This window comes from Fundulus heteroclitus, chromosome 19 (genome assembly GCF_011125445.2).
Source record: "Fundulus heteroclitus isolate FHET01 chromosome 19, MU-UCD_Fhet_4.1, whole genome shotgun sequence".
NCBI lineage: Eukaryota > Metazoa > Chordata > Actinopteri > Cyprinodontiformes > Fundulidae > Fundulus > Fundulus heteroclitus.
Window position 1 is genome coordinate 23434005 of NC_046379.1, and position 13263 is coordinate 23447267.

At 40.3% G+C, this 13263-nt stretch overlaps 2 protein-coding genes across 2 annotated transcripts in view; both read right to left on the bottom strand.

Moving 5' to 3' along the window:
* Positions 1–11591, bottom strand: slc18b1 (solute carrier family 18 member B1). Its single transcript, XM_012871560.3, has 14 exons — positions 11369–11591; positions 11054–11196; positions 7418–7513; positions 7253–7326; positions 5911–6058; positions 4554–4710; positions 4306–4442; positions 4112–4213; positions 3943–4034; positions 2089–2184; positions 1932–2006; positions 1751–1844; positions 797–840; positions 1–651 (listed from the first exon to the last, which is right to left on the bottom strand). The coding sequence occupies exons 1-14, from the start codon at positions 11397–11399 to the stop codon at positions 597–599; spliced, it is 1344 nt and encodes a 447-aa protein (XP_012727014.2). The 5' UTR covers positions 11400–11591; the 3' UTR covers positions 1–596.
* Positions 11498–13263, bottom strand: part of tulp4b (TUB like protein 4b) — a 13381-nt gene continuing 11615 nt past the window's right edge. Inside the window, exon 9 of the mRNA XM_036150970.1 lies at positions 11498–11572. Coding sequence (XP_036006863.1) covers positions 11498–11572 — 75 coding nt within the window. The remainder of the gene's footprint in view (positions 11573–13263) is intronic.

Below are 13263 nucleotides of genomic sequence, written 5' to 3' on the forward strand. Positions count from 1 at the left end.
GATGTTCATTTCAATTTAAAGATTCCCATTTTGGACAGTAAAAATAGTACGGACTATATAAAATCAATAGCCAGGAACGGACACCAAGATAATTCATTCAGAAGAAAAAGTCACAACAAACATAAGTATGAGATCCATATTATGCCCTGTTATACTACAGTTTTCATTCACTACACATAGGACCTGTACAATCAAGCTTTTCAAATACAACTCTCTGATAATCTGTACGTTCCTTTAATATTCCCAGGAATGTGTTAATAGATCCAGACGAGCTTTACTTCAGCATGAAATCCAAGTCATGTGCCCCAGAAAGCCGAGGCCGCTAACACCGAAGGGTCTCTGTACCAGAAAAGGGGACGCTGTGGTCGTGATGAAACATTTGTGTGCGTGTAACCAAAGCTCCACTCTTTGATCAGAATTTCACCTCTGATTCAGCACCTTGGAAAGATGCATCGTGTGTCGCCTGGATGCTGCTGGGCTGCAGCGCCAGACGGAAACACTCTGAAAACATTACAAGTCTGTTGCGGGAGCAACAAAAGCTTTCCCTTGTGTCAACTAAAACCGCCGACGTTTCCTTTCGTGGGTAGCGGAGGCCTTCATCCGTTCAGGAGGGGCGTGCTTTCTTCGCCCTGTTGGTCATCTTCTCGTACCCTGACGTTCAAACGACATGAGAGAAAATTTGAGCATGATCAGAAAGTCTTCACAGACACAGCGCTCATCATAAAAAAACAAATCTTACACCAGACAACATATGTTCCAGAAGTAAAACTAAGACTCGTTTCAGAGTCATGATTACCTTTGTCTTCTCTGACAGAGAGAGTAAGCCAGGAGAAGTAAGGCCTGCCAACAGAGTAGGTATCAACATTATTAACACACTTAGCTTTCAGTGGGAGCTTACTGCTCCATATTTTACCCATAATAAATGTCAAGTCTTGTTATGGTCTAAAGCAGGGGTGTCAAACATACGGCCCGCGGGCCGGATCCGGCCCGCCGAACAATTTTGTCCGGCCCTGTGGCTAAATGCATTATCATTATTAAATGATTATTATTATTAAATTTTTTTCCCAGTGTCCTGTCTGGCAATGTGGCAATAAGAATTGTTGTCTTTAATGTCAAAAAGAGCTCATCAGGTCTGACTTTCACAAGTGGAGCATTACTGCTTTTGTGCCCCGCTTGATTTATGAATGTGAATAGTTTTATTATGATTCATGCGGGGAATATCTCAAATGATATGGACACTACAATGGGAAAGTAGGAGAGGAAAGGAAGAACTAGAAGAAAAAAACAAAAGGTAGAGAATGATAAAACAATTATTGAAAAAAACATGTACTTCGTTTAATTGAAAATATGCAGTTCCTATATTGTTCACGAGGGGCGTTGTGTTTTAAAAATTTAAATCATTTCTTAATTTTTATCTGTTTGATGTATTTTTAAGTTCCAAAAAATGTGAATAAATGTTTTTCAACATTGTATAATCACTGTGATCAGTTCTTATGCATAATGCATAAGTAAATGTTTAACTGAGTAAAAGTATTGTTGAAATTGCACATACTTAAAAACGCTGAGGTTATTCATAATATATTGTGTAAAAGTGAAATTAATTTAATATAAAAATCAACACGTGTGGCCCTCTTGAGATCAGATTAAGCTGTATGCGGCCCCTCAACCAAAATGAGTTTGACACCCCTGATTTAAAGGCTGTCCCTTTAAAGCTCATTATTGATCTTTTAAGGTAATGACTAACACTTACAGCTAGGAGCCCCATGGCACCCTGCACCGTCGCAGCCCATTCAAAGCTCAGGCGCTGAGTGATAAGGCCGCCCACTATAGGACCGTAAAACATCCTTTAAAGCAAAGGTCAAAAGGTCATCAACAATTAAACGAGAGGCATCAAAGTCAAAGACGAGAAACTACGCTGCTTCTGGACTCACCCCGTGGACCAAAACGCACCGAACAAGCCAGACACCATTCCCAGGGTGCTCAGTCCTTCTTCAAATCCCTGCTCACTGGGGAACAAGAGCGCACGGAGGAGTTATTGTTTCGAAAAGCCACCTGTCATATGTGCAGGCGGCGGATGTAGGAACTCACTGTGCACATGTGATGATCTCAGGGAATGTGGGGATAGCAGTCATGCCCAGAGAAAATCCAATTAGGGCGAGCATGAGGACCATCAGCCACAGCTGACTTCACATGAAAAACAAACAACAAAAAAAAACACACAAGTGTTACCCAGTTTTTCTTCAAAGTGACTTAAACCTGACGTTGCGTGATGATGGTTCAATTACAAAAGATCGTTTTTAACATGGCAGAGAACTAGTTTGAACACCCCAGTCTGTATAATTACATTTATGAGATGGATTTAGCTTTTCCTGAGCCTTTTTATTTCCAGTTTATTTAGTAGGCAACCAGCTAATGTATCAACACTGTACACAGTGTCTGAAATTAACTTCCTGATTCGCCGGCCAAGTTGGCTGGTAGATGTAAGAATCCAACGGCCACGCATATCTTTTACCGGCCAAAATATTAATTTTGATGGATTCCAGCTAAATATCAACACATATTCCCACTATGTAATTAGCCTGAGTTGAACGCTAGTTGTTAGCAAACGGACATAACGTAGCTGCTGCAGTTCTCGCGTCACATGTGCGAGTGTTTGTGTGCGTGCGCATTTGTTGTCATACGAGCTGAAAGCAGAGGAACATAAAGAAGCATCCACCCAATTGGTGACTGAAAAACAACTTATTTGGTGCAAACATTTACTCGCCATGCGGCAGCTAGCCCTCTGAAACGCACCTCGCCAAACGGAAAATTTACTCGCATTTGGTGTCTGGCGAGTGTTAATTTCAGACCCTGATTGATTTTGGTGACCAAAATAGTCAAACTCAAAGTACTCGCTGGAATTGCCTTTTTTATTAAGAATCCCAAACTAGTTTTATAGGGAGTTTTTTTCTTTTATCTACTCCATAATAAATTAAACAGACAATATTTTCACAAAAGAAAGTAGTCAGATTTTTATACAAAAGGGATCTCTAAATAATTGTAGATCCAAAGCAAATAATTGTTCTAAACAGTTACAAATGGCCATCGAGCCGCACTTTGGAGACCCCAAACAAGTCAAACTTTACAAGCTTAATTTATTTCGGCTCGGCATTATTTAACAGTGATTTATTAGTCGCCATTTGGCTTTCTGGTAGTTCCGCAGTACTGCCGGTAGATGGCGCCACACCTGTTTATATCTGCTCATCACGCCCGACGAGGTTATTTTTAGGCTCAAATAGGACTAAAACACTATCTGGACGGACGCTTGGGGTATATAGCCTTATTTTATGATGATCAACTGGAATTTCATTGTTTTGGTATAGGAATATAATGTGGCTATATACCTTTAAGAAAAAGACCAAACTGAGCTGCTTTTAAATATGTTTGATCGATCATGATGTGTGAACTAATACAACGCCAGGCTCCACTCTTTTTTCAGGTAACGCTGGCAACCTACTAGCAGCGTCTCTTAAACAGCTGACCGCAGACTTTATCTGAGCAGATAGCCAGACTAATTTAACGAATATCAGCCAGTTATACTCCCAGTGTTTCTCTATAAAAAGCAGGTCATGTTTCAGGTTTTTCCCTTGATTATTTGTGTAAATACAGGGATGCACAGAGGCAGCTCTGCTTCTCTGCATGTTTCTGGTGCCTGAAATAAATCTGTGTTGCTTTTTTTTTTTTTTTTTTTACATTTAAAACCATTTCCAATTGGACTCTATTTTTTTTTAAGTTTAATGTAACAAAAGCCCACATATCAGCACTTTGTTGGAAAACTATCTTTTTAAGTATTGCTTCTTCTTTTTTTAATATTAAAATCGACACTGGATATAAAAATACACATTTGTGCAAAGATAGCTCCCATCTGGCCGTACAGGATGTATTTATGAAACAAACCATCACCTCTGGATGTGAAAGAAAGGCGCAGGGCCGAGTAGGAAGAAACAAACAGCAGTGATGACCCCTCCCGTCACTGTGAATCCGGTCCTTGTGCCCTGGTGAGCATGGATTCAGGTTAAAATCACAACCAACTGCACATGTTTGACCCCGCTAGACTGCTTCAAACACTCACAGGATATTTATCTGTGAAATAACCAATCAGAGGGGATGCCAGACAGTATGGTAAGGACAAACCGATCATGATTAGTCCCACGTAGCCAGATGAGAGATTAAACTGAGAGGAACAAAGAACGAAAAACAAACGTATTAACAGGATGCACAAGCAACAGGAGGTCCGAGTGATTTTATAGTAAATAAGCAGCGGACCGTTTTCATTGCAAACAGCGACAAGGTGGCATCAATGAAGCCCAGCCCAGCACTAAGCGTAACGATCACAAAGCAAATCAGGATGGCTTTTCCATGGAGGAGCAGTCGGAAGAACGAGTCTTTGGATGGTTCTGCCTCTGTGTTTAAAAAACAACAAAAAAACCATTAAGCTCAATGTAGGGGAAAAGGAAACCATCAAATGACGCAAAACGACGTGTTTTCAATGTTTCGAATATTCAATCTACTACCAATGGAGGGCAGCACATAGATGTTGAAAGGAACCATGATCATAAGCAGACACCCAAGAAGCATAAAGGGGACTTCGTATCCAAAAGAGTGGTAGAACCAGCCTCCGACAGGCGGTCCCAGAATGAGCCCGAGTCCAGTGAAGATCTCCAAACTTCCCTGAAGAAAGACACGTATGAATCAGCATACAGGGACTTTCCCATGTTTTCCCACCCCTTTCGCAGATTGATGTGTTACAAGCAAAACTTTTAGTCTTTTTTATTGCCATTTTATGTGACAGACCAACAAAAAGTAGTCAATTTGCATCATTTTTCATAATAAAAAATCCAAATAGTGTGACGTGCATTTTGGGGCGTTTCTCCACCAGCTGCAATTTCCCTCTGGGATTATTAAAGTATGTCTGAGTCTGAGCTTACCAGACACTACAGACTAACATTTCAGACCCATTCTTCTCTGCAAAATAGGTTAAACTCAGATTGGACGAAGAGTGATCAGCATTTTTCAAGGCTTGCCATAGATTTTCAATTAGATTTAGCTCTGGACTTTGAGTCTTGCTTGACCAAACCATGTCACCGTAGCTCTGGCCACATGGTTATACCCGTCATCCTGCCAGAAAGCAAACCTCTAACAGGTTTCCCTCCAGGACCGCCCTGTGTCGACATGATGGTGCCACCACCATGCTTTACAGTGGGAATGGCGTGATCAGGGCATTATGCAGCGTTATTTTCCAACACACCATTCACTTTGGTCTTACCTGACCCGTGCCCCATGACATTTACAATAGTGCAGTACTTTTTGTTGGTCTGTCACATAAAGTCCTATTAAGCTACAATGTGATACAAGCTCAAACTACTTTACTGCAAAATGGCAACTAAAAGTAAGTAATATTTTCTCGAAATTAGTCGATTTGTCCTTGATTTGAGCAGGTAAAAGGGATTATCTGCCAAGTGAATGAGTATTTTTGACCCCTAACATAAGAATTAGATATACTGCGCTTAAAATAAGATGATGGAGATGATTTATTCCTATTTTAAGTGCAAAAGTCTTATTCCATTGGCAGATTGTTTAAACTTGGCTGTTCAAATTAAGGACAAATACACTCATTTCAAGAATTTTCTTTTTTTAACTTTTAGTAAAAGGAGACATAAAGCAAGCACACCAAAAAAAGACATTGTACAAGGTTAAATAAACCATTTCTAGCAGATTAAATACCTCTTAAACAGCCGAGTATTTCTTATGGGACCAGGGTATACATAACTGAACCGACGCATACCGGCTCAAACTGTTGTGCTTTCCTGTTTTCTCAAGATCCTACCGTCTCAGCTGCATACCAGTCAGACAAAGGAGGTCTGCTCTCACCAAAACAGTCGCCACATTGTTTGGGAAGATTTTTGCCGTCATGGCAAAAGTGGAGGTCATGGCAGCAGCGAAGCCCACAGCGTCCACAGACCTCACTATAAAGCACAGGCTAATGAAGGGGGCCCCTGCAGGAGCCCGATCGAGTAATCTGCAATGAAACCCAAGAGAAGACGATCATGAGAGAGTAAATCATAACGCTCACTGTCAATAAACTCACTAATTCTGGACTGTACCATTTATAACAAATAGATCAAAAGTTTATTTAATGCCTTCCAGTTTCTTTCAGGGATGCTTCAGCTAATATCTTAAAGTAATTTATTTTAGTAGTTAAATTCAAAAAGTGACACCAGGGATTCTGTATCTCAGAAAATTAGACTATTACAGAAGACCCATACATAAGGATTTTTAACACAAACATATTAGGTTATGATCTCTACAACCATGGGATAGCTGGATTTGACCACCCTTCACATGTAAGGTAAGCCACAAAAAGCCATTGGCTAAGAAACTGGTTGTTTCCTTTGCTGTAAGTCAGCATCTTAATGGAAAGTTGAGTGGAAGGAAAACGTGTGTCACCGGGGATTGGTATTTTTGGTACTTTAAACGGGTTTACTGCCTGGTTTAATGATCATGGTATCACCATACTTGTTTTACACGCAAACGCGCTTTAGGAAGAAGATGAGAGACACCAGAGCCAACACTGCAGCAGAGCCACAGGCTGATTGCCTTCAAGCCACACAGAGCCTCAACCAAGAACTTAGTGCATGGACCGCACAGTACATGGATATACTTTTGAGTATACCAACATTCTTTATTAAACATTGTTAAATGCTCTAACTACATCAATGTGCCTGTGATGAATAAATAATATAACACATGGGGTCACCAACATGGGGCCCATGGGCATCAGGTAGCCCCTAAGGACCACATGTGGTGCCCTCAAGCCTGTTCTAAAACCAGCACAACGCTCCAGTGAGCGGCATCTAAAATGTTATTTTAGTCTGCTTCTCTGCTTTTGCATCTATATAGATTTAAAATGTATAATAAATAAAGTGTAAATTCGTAATTTATTCATCTAGACTTAAAAATGACAATACCTTTAAAAAAAAGAGCACAGCAAATATGTTTACTGGTGAGCGCTGACTCTATTCTAGATCAAAGGTCAGTGCTGGTAGCCCTTCGTGTGACACAGTACTGACGAAGTAGCTCTCAGTTTCAAAAAGGCTGGTGACCCCTGATCTAGAGTATCCCTCTTTCCATCGAATTACTGGAATAAATGAAATCGATTTCCATTTATGGTACATCTGTGGTCAACGGTGTTGCTAACAGAGAGCTTGTTTACCCAAACATAATGGTGCACACTGACGACACAAACAGTCCGGCAATCAGCATAAACTTTGCCCCGATCTGGACAATCTACAAAACAAAGGGACGCCTAGTTACACGGCAGCAGGAAAATGACACCTTACATAACTACTCGTCAGACACTGCCGTACTGTAAACTTACATATCTTCCCATCACCATTGACCCGATTAAATTGCAGACAGCGTAGCTGCCAAATATTAGACCGACCACGGTCTGACTGGCTCCCTTCTTCACGGCCTGTTTGGAAAGGTAAATGCAGATTAATGCGTGCGATGGTTATACAACATACAATGTGTGTGTTTTTTGTTTTTTTTTTTCAAGCAGAATTAGGCACACATGTTTAAAAACAATTTTCTCTAATCCACATAAAGGTCAAAGATATACAGATAGGCTAATATATGGGGAAACGTCCCTTAGCAGGTTTCACCTTGACCTGTGTTTCTGACCCAGTTCTGGACGATGACTGGTTAAGAAAACTGCCAGAGCTCAATGCTGCCACTGACCTGACGTCTGAGCACAGTTCACACACGTTCAACAGTGTTCAGGTTGGGACCATGGCAGAAGATTTGTGTTTTATTCTTAGAAAACCCGTTCTGTTGGGCGGTTTTGATCCGATCGCCCTGATTGGGTCAACTTTACTAACCTCACTCTCGCCAGACGCATGTCGCTCCGCCTAGCTCCACTCACATCCATCTAGGACAGATCCATAGGAATGGCGTTTCAGAAGGCTGGGCCTTATCAAAAATCCTTGCATATGATTGGATAAACCACTTGTCTGTCATCTTTATCGACGTGCTATTTCAACCACTCACACCGAAGCTAACCCGTGATGCTGATGAGAGTGACGCAGGGAAAAACAAAACTTTTTTTTTTATGTGTTTGCGGTTCTAGTGGCACGCGTTTTATTGACAGTGAGTTGACAGGAAGAAGGGGGAAGACAGGCGGACAAAGCGCCGCGGGTCGGAGTCGATCCCGGGCCGACCATGTCGAGGAATAAAGGCCTGCTAACATGGTTCGCGCTAACCGCTAACCGCTCCGGGGCTCGTCCGCTGCGGACGCGGCCCGGAAAACAAAACTTGCCAAATCCGGTCGGGAGAAGGGCGAAAACATGGTTTCCACCAACAAAAGCCTTCAGAGGCGTTCTCTGATGTTCTTTTAATGAAACAATATCAGGTAGATTGGACAACACGGAAGAAATAGCAGCGTCAATGTTAACGCTTGCTTCCTCAACGAGCCGCCATTGCTGTCTGAATCAAAACAGTCTCACGTCACGGTCGCTTCTCCACTACGTCACATTTACATTTACATTCACTCCAGCCCTGCGTCCTGATTGGCTGGACAATAAAATCGGTTGGAGAAATCACTCTCTATGGGAGATGTCCCAGATGGATGTGAGTGAAGCTAGGCGGAGCGACATACATCTGACGAGAGTCAGGTTACAACTTTACACCATTCAGGAACCACCGAGGCTCCCCCCTATCATAAGTCGGCAGCTGCTGCTACACCAGAGTAACTTTCCACAGTGAGGCGCTACTGAAACGCAAAGCGGTTCACATGGACGATCTAATTGCCTTCGAGGGTGTGGAGTTTGAAGGTCAGATTCAGTTGTTTGTGACGTGGCAGCATCTGTTTGCTACAAGCAGCGAGTAGCAGGTGGAAGAACAAACACGGAGGACTCCTTTTCATACTTTTCAACTTCACCTCAGATAAAAGAGCGACATTGGTTGAAACCGTGCTGTAGATGCGTCTAGAGAAACCGCTCAGAAGGCGTCAAGAATGTAGGAGCAGCATTCATTGTTTGGGCTTTTCCAGATGCTAAGAACGACATAAACCTACAAACAGGCCGACTAGCAACGGAAAGTAGTCCAAACCTTGATCTGAATGCTTGTTTGCAAAATGTAAAAGGCTGTAGGGGGAAAAAATGGCTGCAATAGTTAAATTTAAGCAGTATTGATTCTGGTTTTTTTTTTTAAAAAAAACACTGCTTCTGGATTTTAGCTTCAGTTTGACAACTGCAGGCATGGGTTCAGGAGTTTCCTTTCAGCCAGCTGAAGAGTTGAAAAGAGTTTACTTTGGATGTTTGAATGGACCAGATGAAAGCAGGCGCTGTTGACTCGCTCTCTGATCTTCAGGGAGGCTTTACGATAAGTTAGCAGATGATTACTCATTCAACTGCTTTTAGGTAGGAGCACCGCCTAACACGATCACTTATTAACCATTACTAGATAACGCCACAATCAGGTTTTTATGCTGATCTGTAATACCAGGAGCACTAACGAACGTTCGAGTTTTCTAATCTGCAAAATCGGAAAAGTTAGCACTATTCTAGTCGTCATTTAAATAAAGCTACACACATTTTTATTTTTTAATTGATCAGCACCAGACTCTCATGGTATGATGAGATTGAGTGTAAAAAAAATACTATTTTCTTATGGTATTTAAGACAAAAATGATTTATTTTTTTTAAAGAAAAGTAGCAATATTGGTTCAGGAAATGTTAAGTTTAATTTACAGTTACTTTGAGTCAAAGGCTAACGGGTAAAAATGGAATAACCCTCTTAAATATTTAATGGTAGTTTTTAATAGTTTAAAAAGCTGATATTAGATGGTTGATTATTTGGGCAGTCTGCAGTTGACTTGAGAAGCCTTTATCCTCTTCATATATAATGATGATTGATTTGTTAGTTCCACTCCATGACTATGTTCTTTGGGGTTTTTTTCCTCAGAAATATTTCCAAATAGCCACATTCATCTTTTTTCTAAACAAGGGAAAACTATAGTAGTCTTCTTTCAGCCAGCTGGTCAGTGTATTATTCCAGTATAATACACAACGGGCACAAAACTTTATAACCAGGACAATAAAGGCCGAACATCTGGAACATCCAAATTTCTGTTCACAGAACCAAATTTGTGGAGTTTTGTGGATCCTGAGGGACAGCGAGCCTGGAATGATGGTTAACATCAGCTTCTCGCAGATCAGCAGGGACACGCCCCTGCAAGAGCAGCACACCCCTCACATGTCGTCAGAAACTGGTCACCACTGGGGCATTACCTCACATTGTGTAATAAACATGGCGTCCAAGACTAAGTGAGCATGCCGCCCCGAGATAGCTCATCTTTCCCTTTATCCATATCTATGTTTGTCACATCTGTGAAGTATGTCGTGTCTGTTTGAATCCTCTGGTATTTTCCTCCAACAACTGCTTTCAACAGCTGCAACAACCTGTAGCCTCTTGAAATCTCTAACAAAGAGCAAAAGAGGGCGTAGTTTTTTAGGGCGGAGAGGATTTGCAGGAGTCAAATCGTCAGTGCAACAGAAAAAGAAGGGGGGGGGAAAAAGACAAAACACTTTGTACCAGACGCCACATTGTGGTTAAAGGCCAGAGACACATTGGAAAAAAGATAGTCTAAGCATGAAAAAACACCTGATTATATCAAAAATTTATTCTGACAAGTTTCTCTTTCAAAAAACAAAAATAATGTATCTTGAATGAAGAAAGTGTCCCAATCCCACTATAGAGTTTGACGTTTTATCAAAAACCTTTTTCTATTTTTCCCCCCCAAACAAGCAACACCTTCTAGTCTTTTTTTTCTATGTTTTATCAGTATATTTCACATCAGAACATAAAACACACGAACAATGCTTCTTCACAAGTTGTAGGAGTTAATAAACGTAAAGATCTATTACAGAGATGCTGGCTGTCTTATGTAGAAGCCTATTCAGGAGAAATCCATCATTCACCTACAGATCTGGGATTTATTTGCCTTCTAACTTACCTCATTAGGGAAGAAGGGGCCTAATATAGAATAGCAGATCATTGAACTGAAATTAACAGATGCCATTGATATTAAGGTGAGAGTCTGGATTCTTGTCATTCTGGTGGGTCGCTCTGTTGCTTCTTCAGCTGGGAAGGAGTTTTCTGCCAGGAACAAATAGGGAACAGAAACAGAGATCAGCTTTGACCTTTTTCCGTGTGAACGGCTCTAAGCTCCGTTTTCCTTTCGCACCAAGAACAAATCGATCGTTGCTTCTCTGCAGCCGAGAGGAACGTGATGGATATTTACTACAGAGTTACAAAAGTTTCCACTCACCTGTCTCCTGCGAACCTGCGTGCGCGTCCATTCTTTAAAATTATTTATACTGTTTTGAGGCACGGGGAGTTTCAGGTAGTTGTATGAAAGAGGCGAGGAAAGTATACTGTAAACGATATCAACAGACCGTCACCGCTGCTCCCGGGCTGCCAGCTGAGTAAAAAGAAGCTCCATGGCACCGAGGCAAGCAGGAGCGTGGAGCGACTCATGAGAAACTTCCGAAAGCGCTTAAAGTTAACCGCTTTCAAAATAAAAGCCCACTTCCGGTTAGCTTCTGAATGGCCTCGCTACGCAATGAAGCTTCTGAAAACAACATTAATACTACTATTACTACTATTACTACTACTACTACTAATAATAATAATAATAATAATAATACATCCATTTTCCTACACGCTAATCCCTGTGGGGGTCGCGAGGGTAATAATAATAATAATTATTATTATTATTATTAATAATGATAATAATAATATTATTATTAATAATAATTTATTATTATTAATTATTATTATTATTATTCAACCTTTTTTATATACAGTTAGTCTTCTTAAGACCCAAGTTCTCATTACAAGAGAGACATCTTGGCATTTACGTAAAAACTCATACAGAGCAACAATACAAGACAGTGTCACAATGTTTGAAAAACTAAATAACTAACAAAGAATATTTAACAAATTTCTGATATTGTTGCACACTTTATAAATGAGTAATAAAGTACTAAAGTGGGATACAATTAAAATGATTTAAAATTGCCTTTGTAACATACCAGATACAGTTTCCAGTTAAATTTGTTCTCTGTATTTAGCCTATCCCCTTGGGGAGTAGTGGGCAACCACTGTGTGGAGCCTGGAGAGCATTCTGGGGCTAGGGAGCTTGCTCAAGGACCCAGAGTAGCAGGCTGTGGGGGTTGCACCAGGAATCTCCAGGACACAAGCACAATGCTCTAGCTAGACCACCACTATGATGCAGTCTCTGAAAAGACTATATTAGACTTTTCTGCATGCCCAGAGATTTCCAAGTACACAGCAAAATGTGTCTAAGTCCATTTTGTGTGTCTTTTTTTTTTTAAAAATAATAACATTTGAAAATATCCCGTTACTGTTTGAAATGCAAAAACTGATCACTACTTGATTACTGTTATGACTTAATTTCTGAAACCTGTGGTCCTAATTCCTCCCAAAAGAATGAGGACTGAATTTGAAAAACATATCCTAATATATGCACAACATAAAAATCTTGCAATCCCATTTTAATCCATTCTGGAGATTAGAACAACAGAGAAATTATGTCACGTTGGAAAAACAAAACAAACAAAAACATGCAGATAAATAGATTTTTATTTCATTTTGGATAGCATAGGTTTTTACAAACCTACTTTTTTTTCATCACAGAATTAGAGGAATAAAATCTAGCTGCAAACTCTTCATTAGGCAGTATTGCTGATGACCTGCAAATACTGTCTTTAAAGTTGCACAAACAGAAAAGCACTGTTAAATGAAATCATTGCACTTCTCGTGGCTCTCCAGAGCTTTCCCATTGAAATAATTCTTAAACATTCAGACATCATTTATCTTCTTTATACAGTAGCACCAAAATTACATGAATATCACTCTTACAGCTCATTGCAACAACTTATAAATAGGTTTTAAAATTGTTTTCTTTTCTTTTCTTTTCTTTTTTGGTCTATGAGTGTAACACCACAAAACATTTGGCATGTAAAAACAAATGAATGAACCTAAAAGGGCAGACGTTAGCAATGTATAAGCACTTTTTTATCTAAGCGTAGGTCACTTGCTAAATCCACAGTGCAGCAAGAAGCTTTATATTTTCTTTTGCAAATACATCAGTAATGTGTAGTAAGGATTATTGCACACAAGCTCTATCTAATAAAAGCA